The sequence below is a fragment of the Mustela lutreola genome, chromosome 11 (assembly GCF_030435805.1).
Source record: "Mustela lutreola isolate mMusLut2 chromosome 11, mMusLut2.pri, whole genome shotgun sequence".
NCBI classification, from domain to species: Eukaryota; Metazoa; Chordata; class Mammalia; order Carnivora; family Mustelidae; genus Mustela; species Mustela lutreola.
In genome coordinates, this window is record NC_081300.1 from 57,306,072 (window position 1) to 57,319,568 (window position 13,497).

The following is a 13,497-nucleotide window of genomic DNA, read 5'->3' on the forward strand; positions in this document are numbered from 1 at the left end:
AATTCCAAAAGACACATTTTCAGTGACACATAGGCCATTCGGACTTTAATGCTGGTATAGTGTATACCCATAAAGTTTTTATAAAAATTAATAATTCTTCACCGGTTCATGCTTCCTTCCAGAGGGATATATCAAAGGGAACCACTTACTTTTTCACCAGTGTCCTGCATCCTCCTCAAAGTGCAAAGATTATCATCATTTTTTTTAAGATTTTTATTTATTTATTTGATAGAGAGAGATCACAAGTAGGCAGAAGGCAGGCAGAGAGAGAGAGGGGGAAGCAGGCTCCCCACTGAGCAGAGAGCCTGATGTGGGACTCGATCCGAGGACCCTGAGATCATGACCTGAGCTGAAGGCAGAGGCTTAAACCACTGAGCCACCCAGGCGCCCCAAGATTATCATCATTTTGAAACAAAGGACAGGGGTGCCTGGGTGGCTCAGTAGGTTAAGCCTCTGCCTTCAACTCAGGTCATGATCTCAGGGTCCTGGGATCAAGCCCCACATCAGGCTCTCTGCTCAGCAGGGAGTCTGCTTCCCCCCCTCTCTCTGCCTGCCTCTCTGCCTACTTGTACTCTCTCTGTCAGATAAATAAATAAAATCTTTTTAAAAAATTATAAAAAGAAAAAAAATGAAGGACAGACATTGGTTGGAAAGACAATAAACTATATCATAAGCTTGGAGAAACGTATTTTCCCTCTGCTTTTGAAGTCTTGTAGAAATTGAGCAGCTCTGATAGCAGCAAAGCACACCAGTCTTGGTGTTCTGAAGGCTTCCCTGAAGCACACATAGAGTCACAGATCACATGAAAGGGAAACCGCTAATTCCAAAGGCCAGACACGTTTTTTTGCAACAGGGTTTGTCCAAACCAATTTCTGAGATAAGAATACACAAGGATAGTTTAGAGAGGAGCTTTGGAAGGCTAAGAAATAACAAATGGGGCTGAGAAATGATCTTGTGGAAAAGAGAATAATAATGACAGACGAGCAGTGGGGGGAATAAAAGGAAAGATATGCACTCTTGGGCTCCTTCTTCAACCTGTCTGTGTTGGGTAGGGAGGTGCTAGTTAGGCAGGCCCCGTCTTCTGCTTGGCTAGAGGTTGACCAGGTGCCTACAAGTGGTCAGTTACAATCTGCATCAAAGAGATTGTAGACAGTGTGGAGCTGAACCAAAAGGAATTCCTGCAGACCACTTCTGAGATCCATCTCACACAGCAGAGTCCCAGGAAATGCACATGTCTCTCAAGCATTGCGAGTCAGTTGAGGAAGAGGACCTCAGGGTCAATAGTTCATCTGTGCATAAAGAGTTTAGAGTAAAAAGAACAATAGTTCTTTTTAAAATCATATAACAGTATCATGGTTGTGTTCTTTAAAAAATATGGAGATACCCAGTGAGATACTTACATGCAGGCAAGAAAATGTAGACACTTCCCTGGTGAGTAATCGCGCCTATGGTTTTGAGTGAAGGTGACACCTACCCTGACCCACACCCAAAGCCTCACGCTCACACAGGGGAAAGCAAACAGGATATTAAAGTTTTTCACCAATAATTTATTAACAAGTTTCCAAAACAAATTTCCTGGCAACACAATCAGATGACCTTATTCTACTTCGTATGACATATAGAAAGCTTTTTCCTAAGTTTTCTTAACAGAACATTTATATCACTTCCAAAAACTTTTTAGTTTTGAGTTTGGTGCCAACATTTTCATAGATAAAAATATGTTGGTGTTCTTCTTTTTAACAAAACCCACAATTGTAATTTAGGCCATCGTACGTCATATGTGGTATGGAAGCCATCATAGTTATTTTTTGAATGACTTTATTTTTTAATCTTTATTTGGGATTTTATCACTACACTAATGTATCTAAATGGTTAAAGGTATGTATGTGTTTGTGTGTCAGAAATCATTTATTTAAAGACTCCTAAGGGTGATCTTACAGATTTTTATTTTTAAGTGCTTTATTTTAGTTAATTTTAACACATGGAGCTTTTGTTTAAGGAAAAAGAAAACTTCTAAAAATATTATGACAAACTTTGTTCTCAAAGCCACTATTTTCATTTATTTCCTTGTTTAAAGGTCTTAAAATTCCTGGTAGGGGAAAGGAAGAATATACTCAGAATACTTGACTCATTTTGTTTCCAGTTTACTTTTTTATTTTTTTTCCAGTTTACTTTTTTAAAAAATGGGCTTCTTCATCTATTTTTGCTGTCACTTGAGACATAGTTAAGAATGGTGTGTGGAAAGGCAGGAAGTTTATCCTAACAAAGATGAACTAGGGAAAACCACAGTAAAAACGGTGAGGGTATATAAAAATTCACAACAGAAAAGAAGGAATTACAATAATGACTAATCGAGGTAGAATGAACTCACATTGGAACTAAAGTACTAAACAATATGAATGTGAAAAATGGGAAGGGAGAAACTAGAATTTTAAAATACCAAGTGCCTTATATTTCTTAGGCAGAAAATGGGTATTGATTAAATGTGTCTTGATTAAGACATAGCCATAGTATATTATTCTTTAGAGGTTTTTTTAAAATATAGGTTTTTTTAAAATATAGGTTTTTTTAAAAATATTTTATAACTATTTTAATCGAATAAATGAATAAGACAAAAGGCACGTTATTAACCAAAACAGAGACAATGTCTGAAGGGTTATGACTTAATCCACAGACAGAGGCTTCCTGGGCTTTTTGAGAATCTGCATGCAGCCTGTCTATTAGTGTTTGGTTTGTACCAATTTTCTCTTAATTAAATCTGACATGACCTTTTGGTGTCCAATCAGGATTGCATATGTTCTAGTAATGTACCTGGAAACCAACATTCCATGTAACTGATCATCTAGGGAGAGCCACAGATATTTGCACAGTCGATGTTGGCACACTCTCTCATTTCGGTCTGAAAGGACAATTTTAGGGAAGGGTATAAGTCAAGTGTAAACATCAACATGTGGATTATGTGTTTGAGGGGAAATGTTACTAATGGGAATGGCAGGAAGTGTGTGCTTGGTTTTCAGTTATAAGAAGAACGCACACCTGTGAGCCAATTTAGAACAGACGGGGTAATTGGCAAGTAGCTGCTCCCATGAGTGGGCCAGGCAAAGGGAAAAGACTCACAGTGGGAAAGCCTACTCCAGAGTAAGAAAGGGTTTATCTTTGTGTGCGAACCACTGAAATTATTAGCTGAAAACACTATTTAATGTCCTTATTTAAGTCATCACTTTTGACACTACTTCTTAAAAGGTCTATTTTATTATAGCTCCAACGCCTATTTTCTCTTTTATTGTCACTAAATGAAAATTCCAGTAGACTGGTGAACATTCCGAACCCTGTAATTCTGGACAAGGGAGGGTGCTTCACGTAAGATCTATCCTTAGAAACCCTATTTTAACATGCTACTAGTTATATTTCTGAATTTAAGTTAAATATTCTCATGTTTTCCCCATCATAGAACAATCCTCAGCATTTGCTCCTAATTCCTTAGCTGATTTATATTGTTTCTTTTAAATGGTAATTTCTGGGAGGTGAGGGGACGGATATTCTTAGCAATTCAGGAAAATGAGCAAATCACATCTCGTGCACCCAGCCTTCTCAACTTCGGTTTCCACTTTCTGCAGCTGATACCAAAAATTATTCATAAAAACTCCATGCTTTAACATAAGTAGCCTCAGGGAAGAGCAAATGCACCTATCAAATAAGTGTTGTTAAGGTTTATTAATGCAGAAGCCGAGTGTTTTCTGTGTCACCATTATCTCTTTTGTGACACACGAGGCAGATTCAGTCTGTGAAACGTGGTGGCATATTTTACCTTTTACATTTCACTACTGCACAAATGAAAAGCTACTAAATGTAAAATTATAGACGTGTTATGGAACAATCATATTGAGAAATCACATAAAGTTTTGTAATAAAAACTGACTCAGAAACCACTGAAGGGACATCTAACGCTCTGAATGTTGAATGACTGACTTCATGATACTTATTCTAGATTATTGCCAGCAGTAACAATAACAATAATGGATCAAAAATTTAGGACCCTTTTATTTATGAGCAAGAGCTTTAAAATAAATGCATAAATCCTAGGCTCATCTTTTTCCGTATCTGAATTCCACCTTCAATGGTCTTCAGTGCTAATGGAGTGAACTGGATGCTGAAGGACTTGACCAAGCCCAAACCAGGCCAGTGCCCAGGGCAAGGACTCCTGCAGCTACTTTGCCCCCGCCCCTTCCGTCTGTACTTTTCACCGTTCAGTGTGTACCACACACCGAGTACAGCCCCTCTTCCCACATCTGGGGCCAGTCCGTCTCAGTTGGAGGACTGACGTTCACTAACAAGCCTCACCCTCAACCAGTCTGCAGAGGTCATTCTGAAATCTAGAAAGTGCAGCTGGATTGCCCTGGGTTGTCATCCCAGTTTCAAGGGCATTTATTCTCCCAAACCTGTTTCTCATCTTAAAATGGAAATTTACACACTTGAGGTGGTGAACAGATGAGACAGTCGACAGAAATCACACCTAGCCCGAGGGGCTCATCCCTGTGCCTCATTTAATTGTTCACCCTCTTTGTCATCCCCCTTCCCAGGTCCCCCTTCCAGCCCAGGGCCTCGCTGGGCTCCTGTGCACTAGGTTACAGCAAGAGTCCGGCTCAGTTTCATCTAAAACCCCCTCCAAGGGTAGCCTCAGTTTCCCCCGTCTGATTCAAATGTGAGCCTCGTCTCTGCACTGGGTGACCTTGAGTGTACCAGCTGGTCAAGGCTACCCGGAGGGCTGTCACCCTGCCCACCACTGCTCTGACCTTCGCACCCCCATCTTCCGTGTGCTGCTTCACCTGGAGCCACGCTGCCACTACCTCGGGATCCCAGCCATTGCCACGCTGCCTGGACATTTCCACTGCTGGTCTCTGCCAGCCACCTGCATGCCCAGGGAACCATCCTTGGAATATTTGAGCATTTTTTAATATGTCTAGAGAAAATATTCAAAAATTTCCCCTCTATTAATTGATATAGAGTCTCATCACTTTATTTACCCTTTTTTAATCTTCATATTCAGCAAATTCCTGTTTCTTGGAGTTTTGGGTCAATAAATAAAACAGGTCCCTCCACTACAGACACGCGTCCATCCGAATCCCACAGGAGAGCTCTACGACTCCCTCTGCACTCAGCCTTTGGGTAGCTGGACTCCGCTTTCCAGCCCACTGCGCCCACTTATGAAAAGGAGATAGATAATATTAAATATTTGCCAAGATAAAATGAGGATTTATATAATTAGAATAAATATTTTATGATATGTGATAAATATATTTTCACTAATTGATGGATTACAGCATATCTAACCTGAAAGGAAACACGTAAAACTTTGAGCTCTGGGTTTCATCCAGAAAAATTTGGTGGACCAGCAAAACGTTCCACTTTCATTTGAAAGAATAGGCAGGGATACCTGGGTGGGTCAGTCAGTAAAGCGTCTGACTCTCGATTTCAGCTGCAGTCATGGTCTCAGGGTTGTAAGATCGAGCCCCATGTCGGGCTTAGTGCTCAGCGTGGAGCCTGCTTAAGATTCTCTCTCTCCCTCTCCCCCTGTACCCCCCCCAAAAAAGAGTAAAACTTTCTAGCCTCCACTGCTTTAAGTGTTCTGATTCAGAGCATCCTAACATGAACCAAAATACCCCAGTCTCTAATATGATCAAGTACAGGATTGAATGGCATTATTTAAGAAATAAAATTTTCCCATTATTTAAAATAGATGTACCCCATTTCTAACATCAGATTTTTCATAACAGAGCTTTGTTTCAGATAAGGAAAGCACAAAGCCATGTGTTTTCAGTCAATTGCTTTGCTTCAGATTTGTAGGTTGTATACTTGAGCAGGGCCCCATTATAGTATTTGAGATGGTTGAAGGTTTGGTTAAGTGTGAGAAAGACTGCTGTGCATGGTGGCTCCTTCTCAGGGAGATCAGTTTGGTAGCATCCACGTAGAATTAAATATCTAGAAATTAATCCTTTTAAAAATTAATCCTGTGCCCCATGGGGAATCTCCATGTGTCTCCAGAGTCATACATAGCTCAGTTTGAAGTTCAAGCATCTTAGGACACTTACTTTACTACCCTTTAAGTGAGAGTGTGATATATTCCTTATATAAGGTGAAAGCCTCTTGAAAGTAGGGACGTGTTTCTGTCACTCACCTTGGCATCCCTTCCACACCTTGACGAGCATCTGACACAGAGCAAGCCGAATGCTCACCTTAGATGCGGAATTCACACTCAGATCCCCACCAGGGCCCAGCAAGGGGGTATGAACGAGGGAAGCAAGCTAGGTGTAGAACCACTGGGCACAGAGAAACTGTGACCTGAATGGGTAGATCCACACTCATGGACCACCAAGGAATAGGTTCATTAAAAACACACCATCGTCACCGCTGATGGTAAATAAAGAAACAGAGAGCCATGGCTCCGGTCTTGGAGCACCTGCCTGACGAGGTCATCTTCACTGGGCCAAGCTGAGATAGCAGGACTTGCAGGCTGGGACGGACATCTGCTTAGGAAGAGGCTGATAGCAGCTGGAGGAGGGCTTCTACTCTGGAAGTGCTCCGGAGTCGGGGCAGCTCAGGACGCAGGAGAGGTTGGGTGGTGGAGAAAGAGGGCTGGAGCTGGCCATGCTTGTCAAGCAGTTGGATTTCATTGGCCCCATGGGAGGTTTCAAGGCAGGAGTCAACCTGATTTAAAAAAAAAAGAAAGAAGGAAGGAAGGAAGGAAAGAAAGAGAGAGAGAGAGAGAGAAAGAAAGAAAGAAAGAAAGAAAGAAAGAAAGAAAGAAAGAAAGAAAGAAAAGAACAGAACAAAACACACATGTTTAAGGAGGTAGTCTCAGGTAGTTGACATGGGTTTTCTTCTGTTATCTTCTTGCCAGGTTAAGATGACTGGGCGCACATGTGCGCATACACACACACACACTCCTGTCAATTAGAACCCTTCTGAGTTGCTTTTGACATTGGCATGGAGGCAGCGTCACATGGTGGGGTAGACCTCAAAGGTCAGCTCTACAATCCACTAGCCGTGTGCCTTCTGATGATGTGCCAGACTTCCTCAGCCTCCCGTCCTCTCAGTAAAATGTGGGAGAACCATAGTGCTCATTATATAGGATTGAAATCTTTTAGCTGAATAAGATAAGATATATAACATACTTCATATGGGACCTGGGCAATATAGACAGTCCCTCAAAGAAGTCAGACGTTTTTCTATTTACAATGGATAGCGATTGAAAGATAGTGTACTACCTTTCTTCCCTTCAAAAAACTAATATGCCACTGGGAGCTTAAGGACCTTGACCTCTCGGTGGCTCTAGTTAACACAGAAATGTATAGAAATGAGAATGTGAAAAGAAGAGATACAAGTCTTTTATCAAGATTTGAAATGATGATTTTAAATATCTCTCACTTCCCATGAACTAGAGAACTCATCAGAATGGCTTTCACTTATGCTTTTCATTGCCTTTTCTTTTTTTTTTTTCCCATTGCACTCTGGTCCTCCCTGACCTTTCCTGTTGTCGCTGTTCCTTCCAGGCTTCGTGGTGGTCAGAATGGTCCCTGCATACATTTTCTTCTCAGCAGAGGTCCGTGTAAGCCAACTATTGTGAGAGAAATGGAATGTATTATTGTTCTGATACTGAAATTTCAAGACCTTACATTTTAAATACTTTAGTCTCGCAAGGGGATGACTGCTGAGAATAACCTTCTTGCCTATTGCAGGAACATCTGTAAGGCACAGCCAAAGCAGCCTCTAGCTCCCACCCAGCCACAAACTGCAGAAATCAGACAGCAGGGCTGTGGGGCACCGCGGCTTTGGGTCATTATGGCTGTGGGTCACTGTGGCTGTGGGTCACTGCCGTTGGTCCCTGGAACAAGGGAGGTTTTTCAGAGTCCATTGTCTGCTATTATAGATTCCTTGTCTCAGGAGTTGTTTGTCCAGCCTGGAGCCATCCCCAGTGACCTGTTACTGTCCTCACACCAGCTTTTGGGAGACTGACATCAGAGGCAGAGGAACACTGAACTCCCCAAATCTCAGCCCTATGAGGGCGTGGGTGCCAGGGGTAATGGCCTTGCATCCCAGGCATGTGTCTATAGGCTTCGAGTGGCCAGGGTCTCTCAGATCCCACCAGGAACTGCCAAAATCAAAAGGAGTGGCTATTGGGATCCACAAAGGCTACCCTGCCCTGGCCTCTGGCACGCTTGTTTGATTTTGTAAGTCCTAGGTCTCTGAGTCCTAATGTATTCGTGTCTCAGGAAATAATTTGAAATATGTTATTCAGTATTATTTGACTAGTTTCAAAGAGAAAAGAAAAACAGGATTGACCAATGTTGGCCCTAAAAACCTTAAATTGGGGTGCCTTCCTTTTTCTTTTTCAAACAAAATTTGAATAAGCATTGTTGAAAATATCTTGCATCATTAGCCCAGAAGACAAGACTCTCTAGAGCCTGCCCCTGGGCAGTTTTTTCGGTGAACTGCTACTGCGACCAGGTCAGGGAGAAAGTCACACGGTGTGTCAGCAAGGGCTACTTTCAAATATGGAGGCACAGTACCCCGCGCAGGGGGCGGTGGGGGGCGGGTGGGAAGGGCAGAAGAGACGAGGAAGACCACAGCAAATCCGCACCAGGGGAGGTGGGGACTCAGGACCCTCGCCTTGGATGGTGGTTTTTTTTCTTTTTTTTTCCCTCCTGGGTTCAGCTTAGAATAATCTTTGCATTCAAATTCATTTTCAGATCTTAACCCAAGCTGTTTTAGTTCTTCTGGATAACTGTCCTAATTTTAGCATTGAAAAGAACAATGACCCAATTCATTTTTCTATCCCAGTCTTTTCCTTTTTTGTCTAACTTTTCTGTTTTAATTGTTTTTTTAGTCTATTCCAATCTTCTTTTTTTTTTTTTTTTTACGTCGGCAGACAAGAAAATTATCAAGACTGCCATTTATATCATCAACCATATGAGCCCCTGATGCTTATAAATGCCCTTTGTTTTCAAGATAACCCATATGTAGTTAGGTAAACATTAAAAACTACAGCAAAAACAGCCCTGTCATCTTAACTGCTTCAGCTCCTCGGCCAGCCGGTGTAGCCGTGCTCCTCGCCATTCGATGCATGAAGTTCCTTCTAAGTCAGAGAGAAATGGGATTCCTGGATTCAAATTGCTGGTATATAAAGTTAGACTAGTCAGTAGATTCAAAACAAACAAATCTTGGGTTTTCTGCGTTGCATCTGCATATGAGACCTCCTGAGAGGATGGAAGGTGGAGCCAGATGTCCCGGTGCTGTGGGTGTGGGGTTCTGATGTGCAGACACACCCAGACCTCACCTCTCCAGCCCAATTAAAGCAGTCTTTTGGGTTAGGATCTCATAATTTTTATTTTATTTTATTTAAATTCAATTAAGTAACATTAGTGTATTATTAGTTTCAGAGGTACAGGCCTGTGATTCATCAATCTCATATCATACCCAGAGCTCATTACATCACGTGCCCTCCTTAATGTCTGTCACCCAGTTACCCCATCCCGCCACCCACCTCCCCTCCGGCAACCCTCAGCTTGTTTCCTAGAGTTAAGAGTCTCTTACGGTTTGTCCCCCTCTCTGATTTAATCTTATTTTATCTTTCCCTCCCTTCTCCTATGATCCTCTGTTTTGTTTCTTAAATTCCACATACAAGTGAAATCAGATGGTGTTTGTCTTTCTCTGACTTACTTATTTCACTTAGCATATGCAAGCTTGTACAGCCACTCTGGAAAAGAGTTAAAAATATTGATAGAGTCCAGCAATTGCACTACTAGGTATTTACCCAAAGGATACAAACATAGTGATTCAGGGGCTTCTGGGTGGCTCAGTCAGTTAAGTGGCTGCCTTTGACTCAGGTCATGATCTCAGGGTCCTGGGATCAACCCCCCTCTCTCTGCCTGTTGCTCTGCCTACTTGTGTTCTCTCTATCTTTCTGTCAAATAAATGGATAATAAACTCTTTAAAAAAAAATAGTGATTCAAAGGGGCACCTGCACCTCAACGTTTATAGCAGCAATGCCCACAATAGCCAAACTATGGAAAGAGCCCAGATATCCATTGACAGATGAGTGGCTAAAGAAGATGTGGTGCACATACACAATGGAATATTACTCAGCCATCAAAAAGAATGCTATCTTGCCATTTGCAGCAATGTGGGTGGAACAAGGGGATCTCAGAACTTTTTAGAAAGCTACACAATAATTGTAATATGCAACCAGAGTTGAGAACCGTGGCCCTCGGTAGAGAACAGTTACTGGAGGCCAGGGTGGCATTCTGGTTACCTAGGGAAATAAGCTGAGCTGAGATACAAAGCCTCGAGTCCAGGAAACAGAGGAGTAACTCACTTAATGGTTGGAAGCAGTTCCGTCATAGCGCTCTGAGGCCTGCATGACGGTCACTGTCATTCTGAAGAGACCCTTGCAAAAGATGTCCTCCCTTCAATGAATTGGCAAGTAGTAAAACCAACGTGCTTTCCAGCTTCTACTGATAATCTCCAAAACATCCATTGAGGAGGGGATTTATACAAATATGATATATTAATATTATTTAATACTTAGACATATTTTAATAATAAATAATACAGTTTATAAGTAGGCATACAGACTAATTCATTTATTCATTGAGCTCCTGCCATGTCCCAGGTAGTCTATAAGGTGCCACAGAAAGCGTAGTAAACTGTAACATCTGTGTTTCCCTCTAGGGAAAACTGAAATGAAGTAAACACAAGGGAGTCTAAAACTCAGAAAGTATAAGTGAGCTGCTGGTGGGAACTTGCCTGGAGCCTGGAATGTCTCTGGGGTGACTCCTGTCAGGCCCTGAAGGGAGAAGTATCTTCTCTTCCTCAGGCACACGCCTTCCATGATCCTGGAGTATCTAATTCATCTCCTATAGCCATTGTCATCAGAACTGTTTCTGGAACTTTCAGAGTAGGTGGCACAGGTCTGTGGATCTAGTGAAGGAAGGGGAAAGTGTCTGGGCCACCCCTTTGTTTGGGGGTTATGCTGGGAAGACTATCTGTTTACACAAAGATAGACTCGGGGCATTTTTTTTTCTTGTGAATAAATGACAGGCTGTTCAGTACACAGTGAATGTTCCTATCTACAAGCTAGAAAGGTAGTGATGGAGAAGATCCAATGTTTACCTGTCCCCTGTGTAACCTTCAATTGAAATCATTGAGATCTTCAGCCCATACATCAGGAGAATGGCATGAACATGCCAAGGGACATGGGCTGAAATGGCAGACCCAGCTTCATGAGAGGTGGTGTGCAGGGTCCTGTAAAGGGACGAGCTGCAGAGAGATCAGGAGGTGGAGTCTGTTTTCTTGGGAAAGGTGAGAGTGGGGTCAGAGCAGCAAGGAGAAACAATAGAAGCTTCCATTGTGGACAGAAGGGAAGGAGGTTCTGATGGTAAAGCAGGAAAAGAAGAATTACACAAGAACCAGCTGATAATTGGTCAAGAGGAACGGAAGGTGACTGAAGGGGGACCCTGGGTGTGCCACCGTTGCTCAGTGTCCAAACCTTAGCTGAGGAGGGACCTCTCATAAATACCTTTAAACACACCTTGTGTTTGTTCTAATGTTCCACTGTTTACAAAACGCCTGAGTATGCGTTAACTCCGGGGATCCTCAGATAACCCTGAGAAACGTTATTGAGATCAGTATGTAGATAAAGAAAGATGGTGACACTGAAGCTCACAGTGGCTGCCTTGTCCAAAATCACACAGAGGCAGAGGCACATCTCAAACCCAAATATCGGAGCTTCAAATCCAGTCATCTGCAATGCCAAGATCCTACAGTACGATTGGTCCCGGCATGTGCCTGAACAGTCGTGTGATTCCATACATACCATGGGACTCTCGTACCTTTGAAGTTATATTCCTCTCATTTCCTTGCATTTCTGCTTGTCTTTTTTTTTTTTTTAATTTTACTTACTTATTTGAGAGAGAATGAGTGAGAGAGCCCGTGAGAGAGGAGAAGGCCAGAGGGAGAAGCAGACTCCCCAAGGGGCTGGGAGCCCGATGCGGGACTCGATCCTGGAAGTCCGGGATCATGACCTGAGCCGAAGGCAGTCACCTAACCAACTGAGCCACCCAGGTGCCCCGTTTCTGCTTGTCTTATAAAGACTTCTACTGTGACTTACACTCTCAAATATGCACGAGCATAAGGTAGAGATTAGTATTTTTACAAATCTGGATTCAAAGAAATTTTGTATTCCAAATTTCTGTACCTAGTACCTATAGAAGTAGCATTTTGTGATGCCTCTCTGCCCTTTTTCTTCCCAGTCCATAAGAACGGCTTTTGAATGCTCAATCCCAAGAGCTGAGCCCAAGCTGCTGATCATGTTCAGGGACAGGAAGTACAGCTACTTAAAAGTCTAACTTCTCTCTCACTTTTGGAAGTTAGGTGGAAAAAAAAGTGGGGGGGAGGTTAATCTGACAGATAGCACAGAAAAAGAAAAATATTAGAAACAAGAAAAGGCCATTTTTCCTATAGAGGCTCATTTCATTCTATCTACCATTTCCCTGGGATATCTGCCAGTTGTTAGCAGGAAGAGTAATGCTATCCATTTTTTAAAATTTCACTCTTGAGTATTATGGAGATAAATAGCTAAATGATGGAGAAATAACTTTCTTTCACAGCAGTAGTTTAAGAGGGGTAGAAAGAGGAAAGAGCTCGAATGCAGATATGTTTGACGACATGAGAAAATTCAACCATGAATGAAAAATTCAGTATTTCTATAGGTGCTGTTTCAGAAAGAGTCCCTATTTGCATCCACACTAGAAAGGAGAACCACGTCCACCCGTAAAAGTGAGGGGACTGCCAGTTGGGTATGCATCAGTTTATTTGTAAGCCCCAGAAATTTTCCAGTTACAAACTTGCAAAATTAAAAAAAAAAAAAAAAAAAAAAAAAAGCCCATGTTCTGTTTTGCTGCAGGCCCAATGCAAGAGACCATCTATGACTTCTGGAGGATGGTGTGGCATGAAAACACCGCAAGCATCATCATGGTCACCAACCTCGTGGAAGTGGGAAGGGTGAGTCGGCTCTCCACCTACATGGCTGTGTGTTCCTTGCTCGGTTGGTAACACGAAGTAAGGCAAATAGGGTCTTTCGAAGTATCATGTGTGCTCCAGAAATCATGAACTACTGCACCACCTCTTCTCGCTTGCTGCACTCACTTATAAATTATCAGTAAACATAGACCGAATTGCTTTCATTAGTTGCGATAGCAACAGACAGAAAAGGCACTCAAGATTTAAAAGCAGTTGTTATCTGGCTATATTGAGCACACAAAAACACCTCTGAGCACGAACACTTGTTGTTGGGTGTCAAAACTCAATGGGCGTTGCACTGCATGTGACTGCGTTCCCTAACTCAGGAAAATTGACTCCAGAAACCATGTTGCAGCACTGGGTGTTGTCGTTACTGGGCATTCCCGCATCTCCCCTGGCTTCCTTTTTCCTTTCCTGGTT

The 13,497-nt window shown here is 42.3% G+C and overlaps 1 protein-coding gene across 8 annotated transcripts in view; it reads left to right on the forward strand.

The window, feature by feature from the left end:
• Positions 1-13,497, forward strand: part of PTPRM (protein tyrosine phosphatase receptor type M) — a 787,430-nt gene that overhangs the window by 720,213 nt on the left and 53,720 nt on the right. For all 8 annotated transcript variants that reach the window (XM_059139376.1, XM_059139377.1, XM_059139383.1 and 5 more), the window contains one exon: positions 12,962-13,059. In XM_059139376.1, coding sequence (XP_058995359.1) covers positions 12,962-13,059 — 98 coding nt within the window. The remainder of the gene's footprint in view (positions 1-12,961; positions 13,060-13,497) is intronic.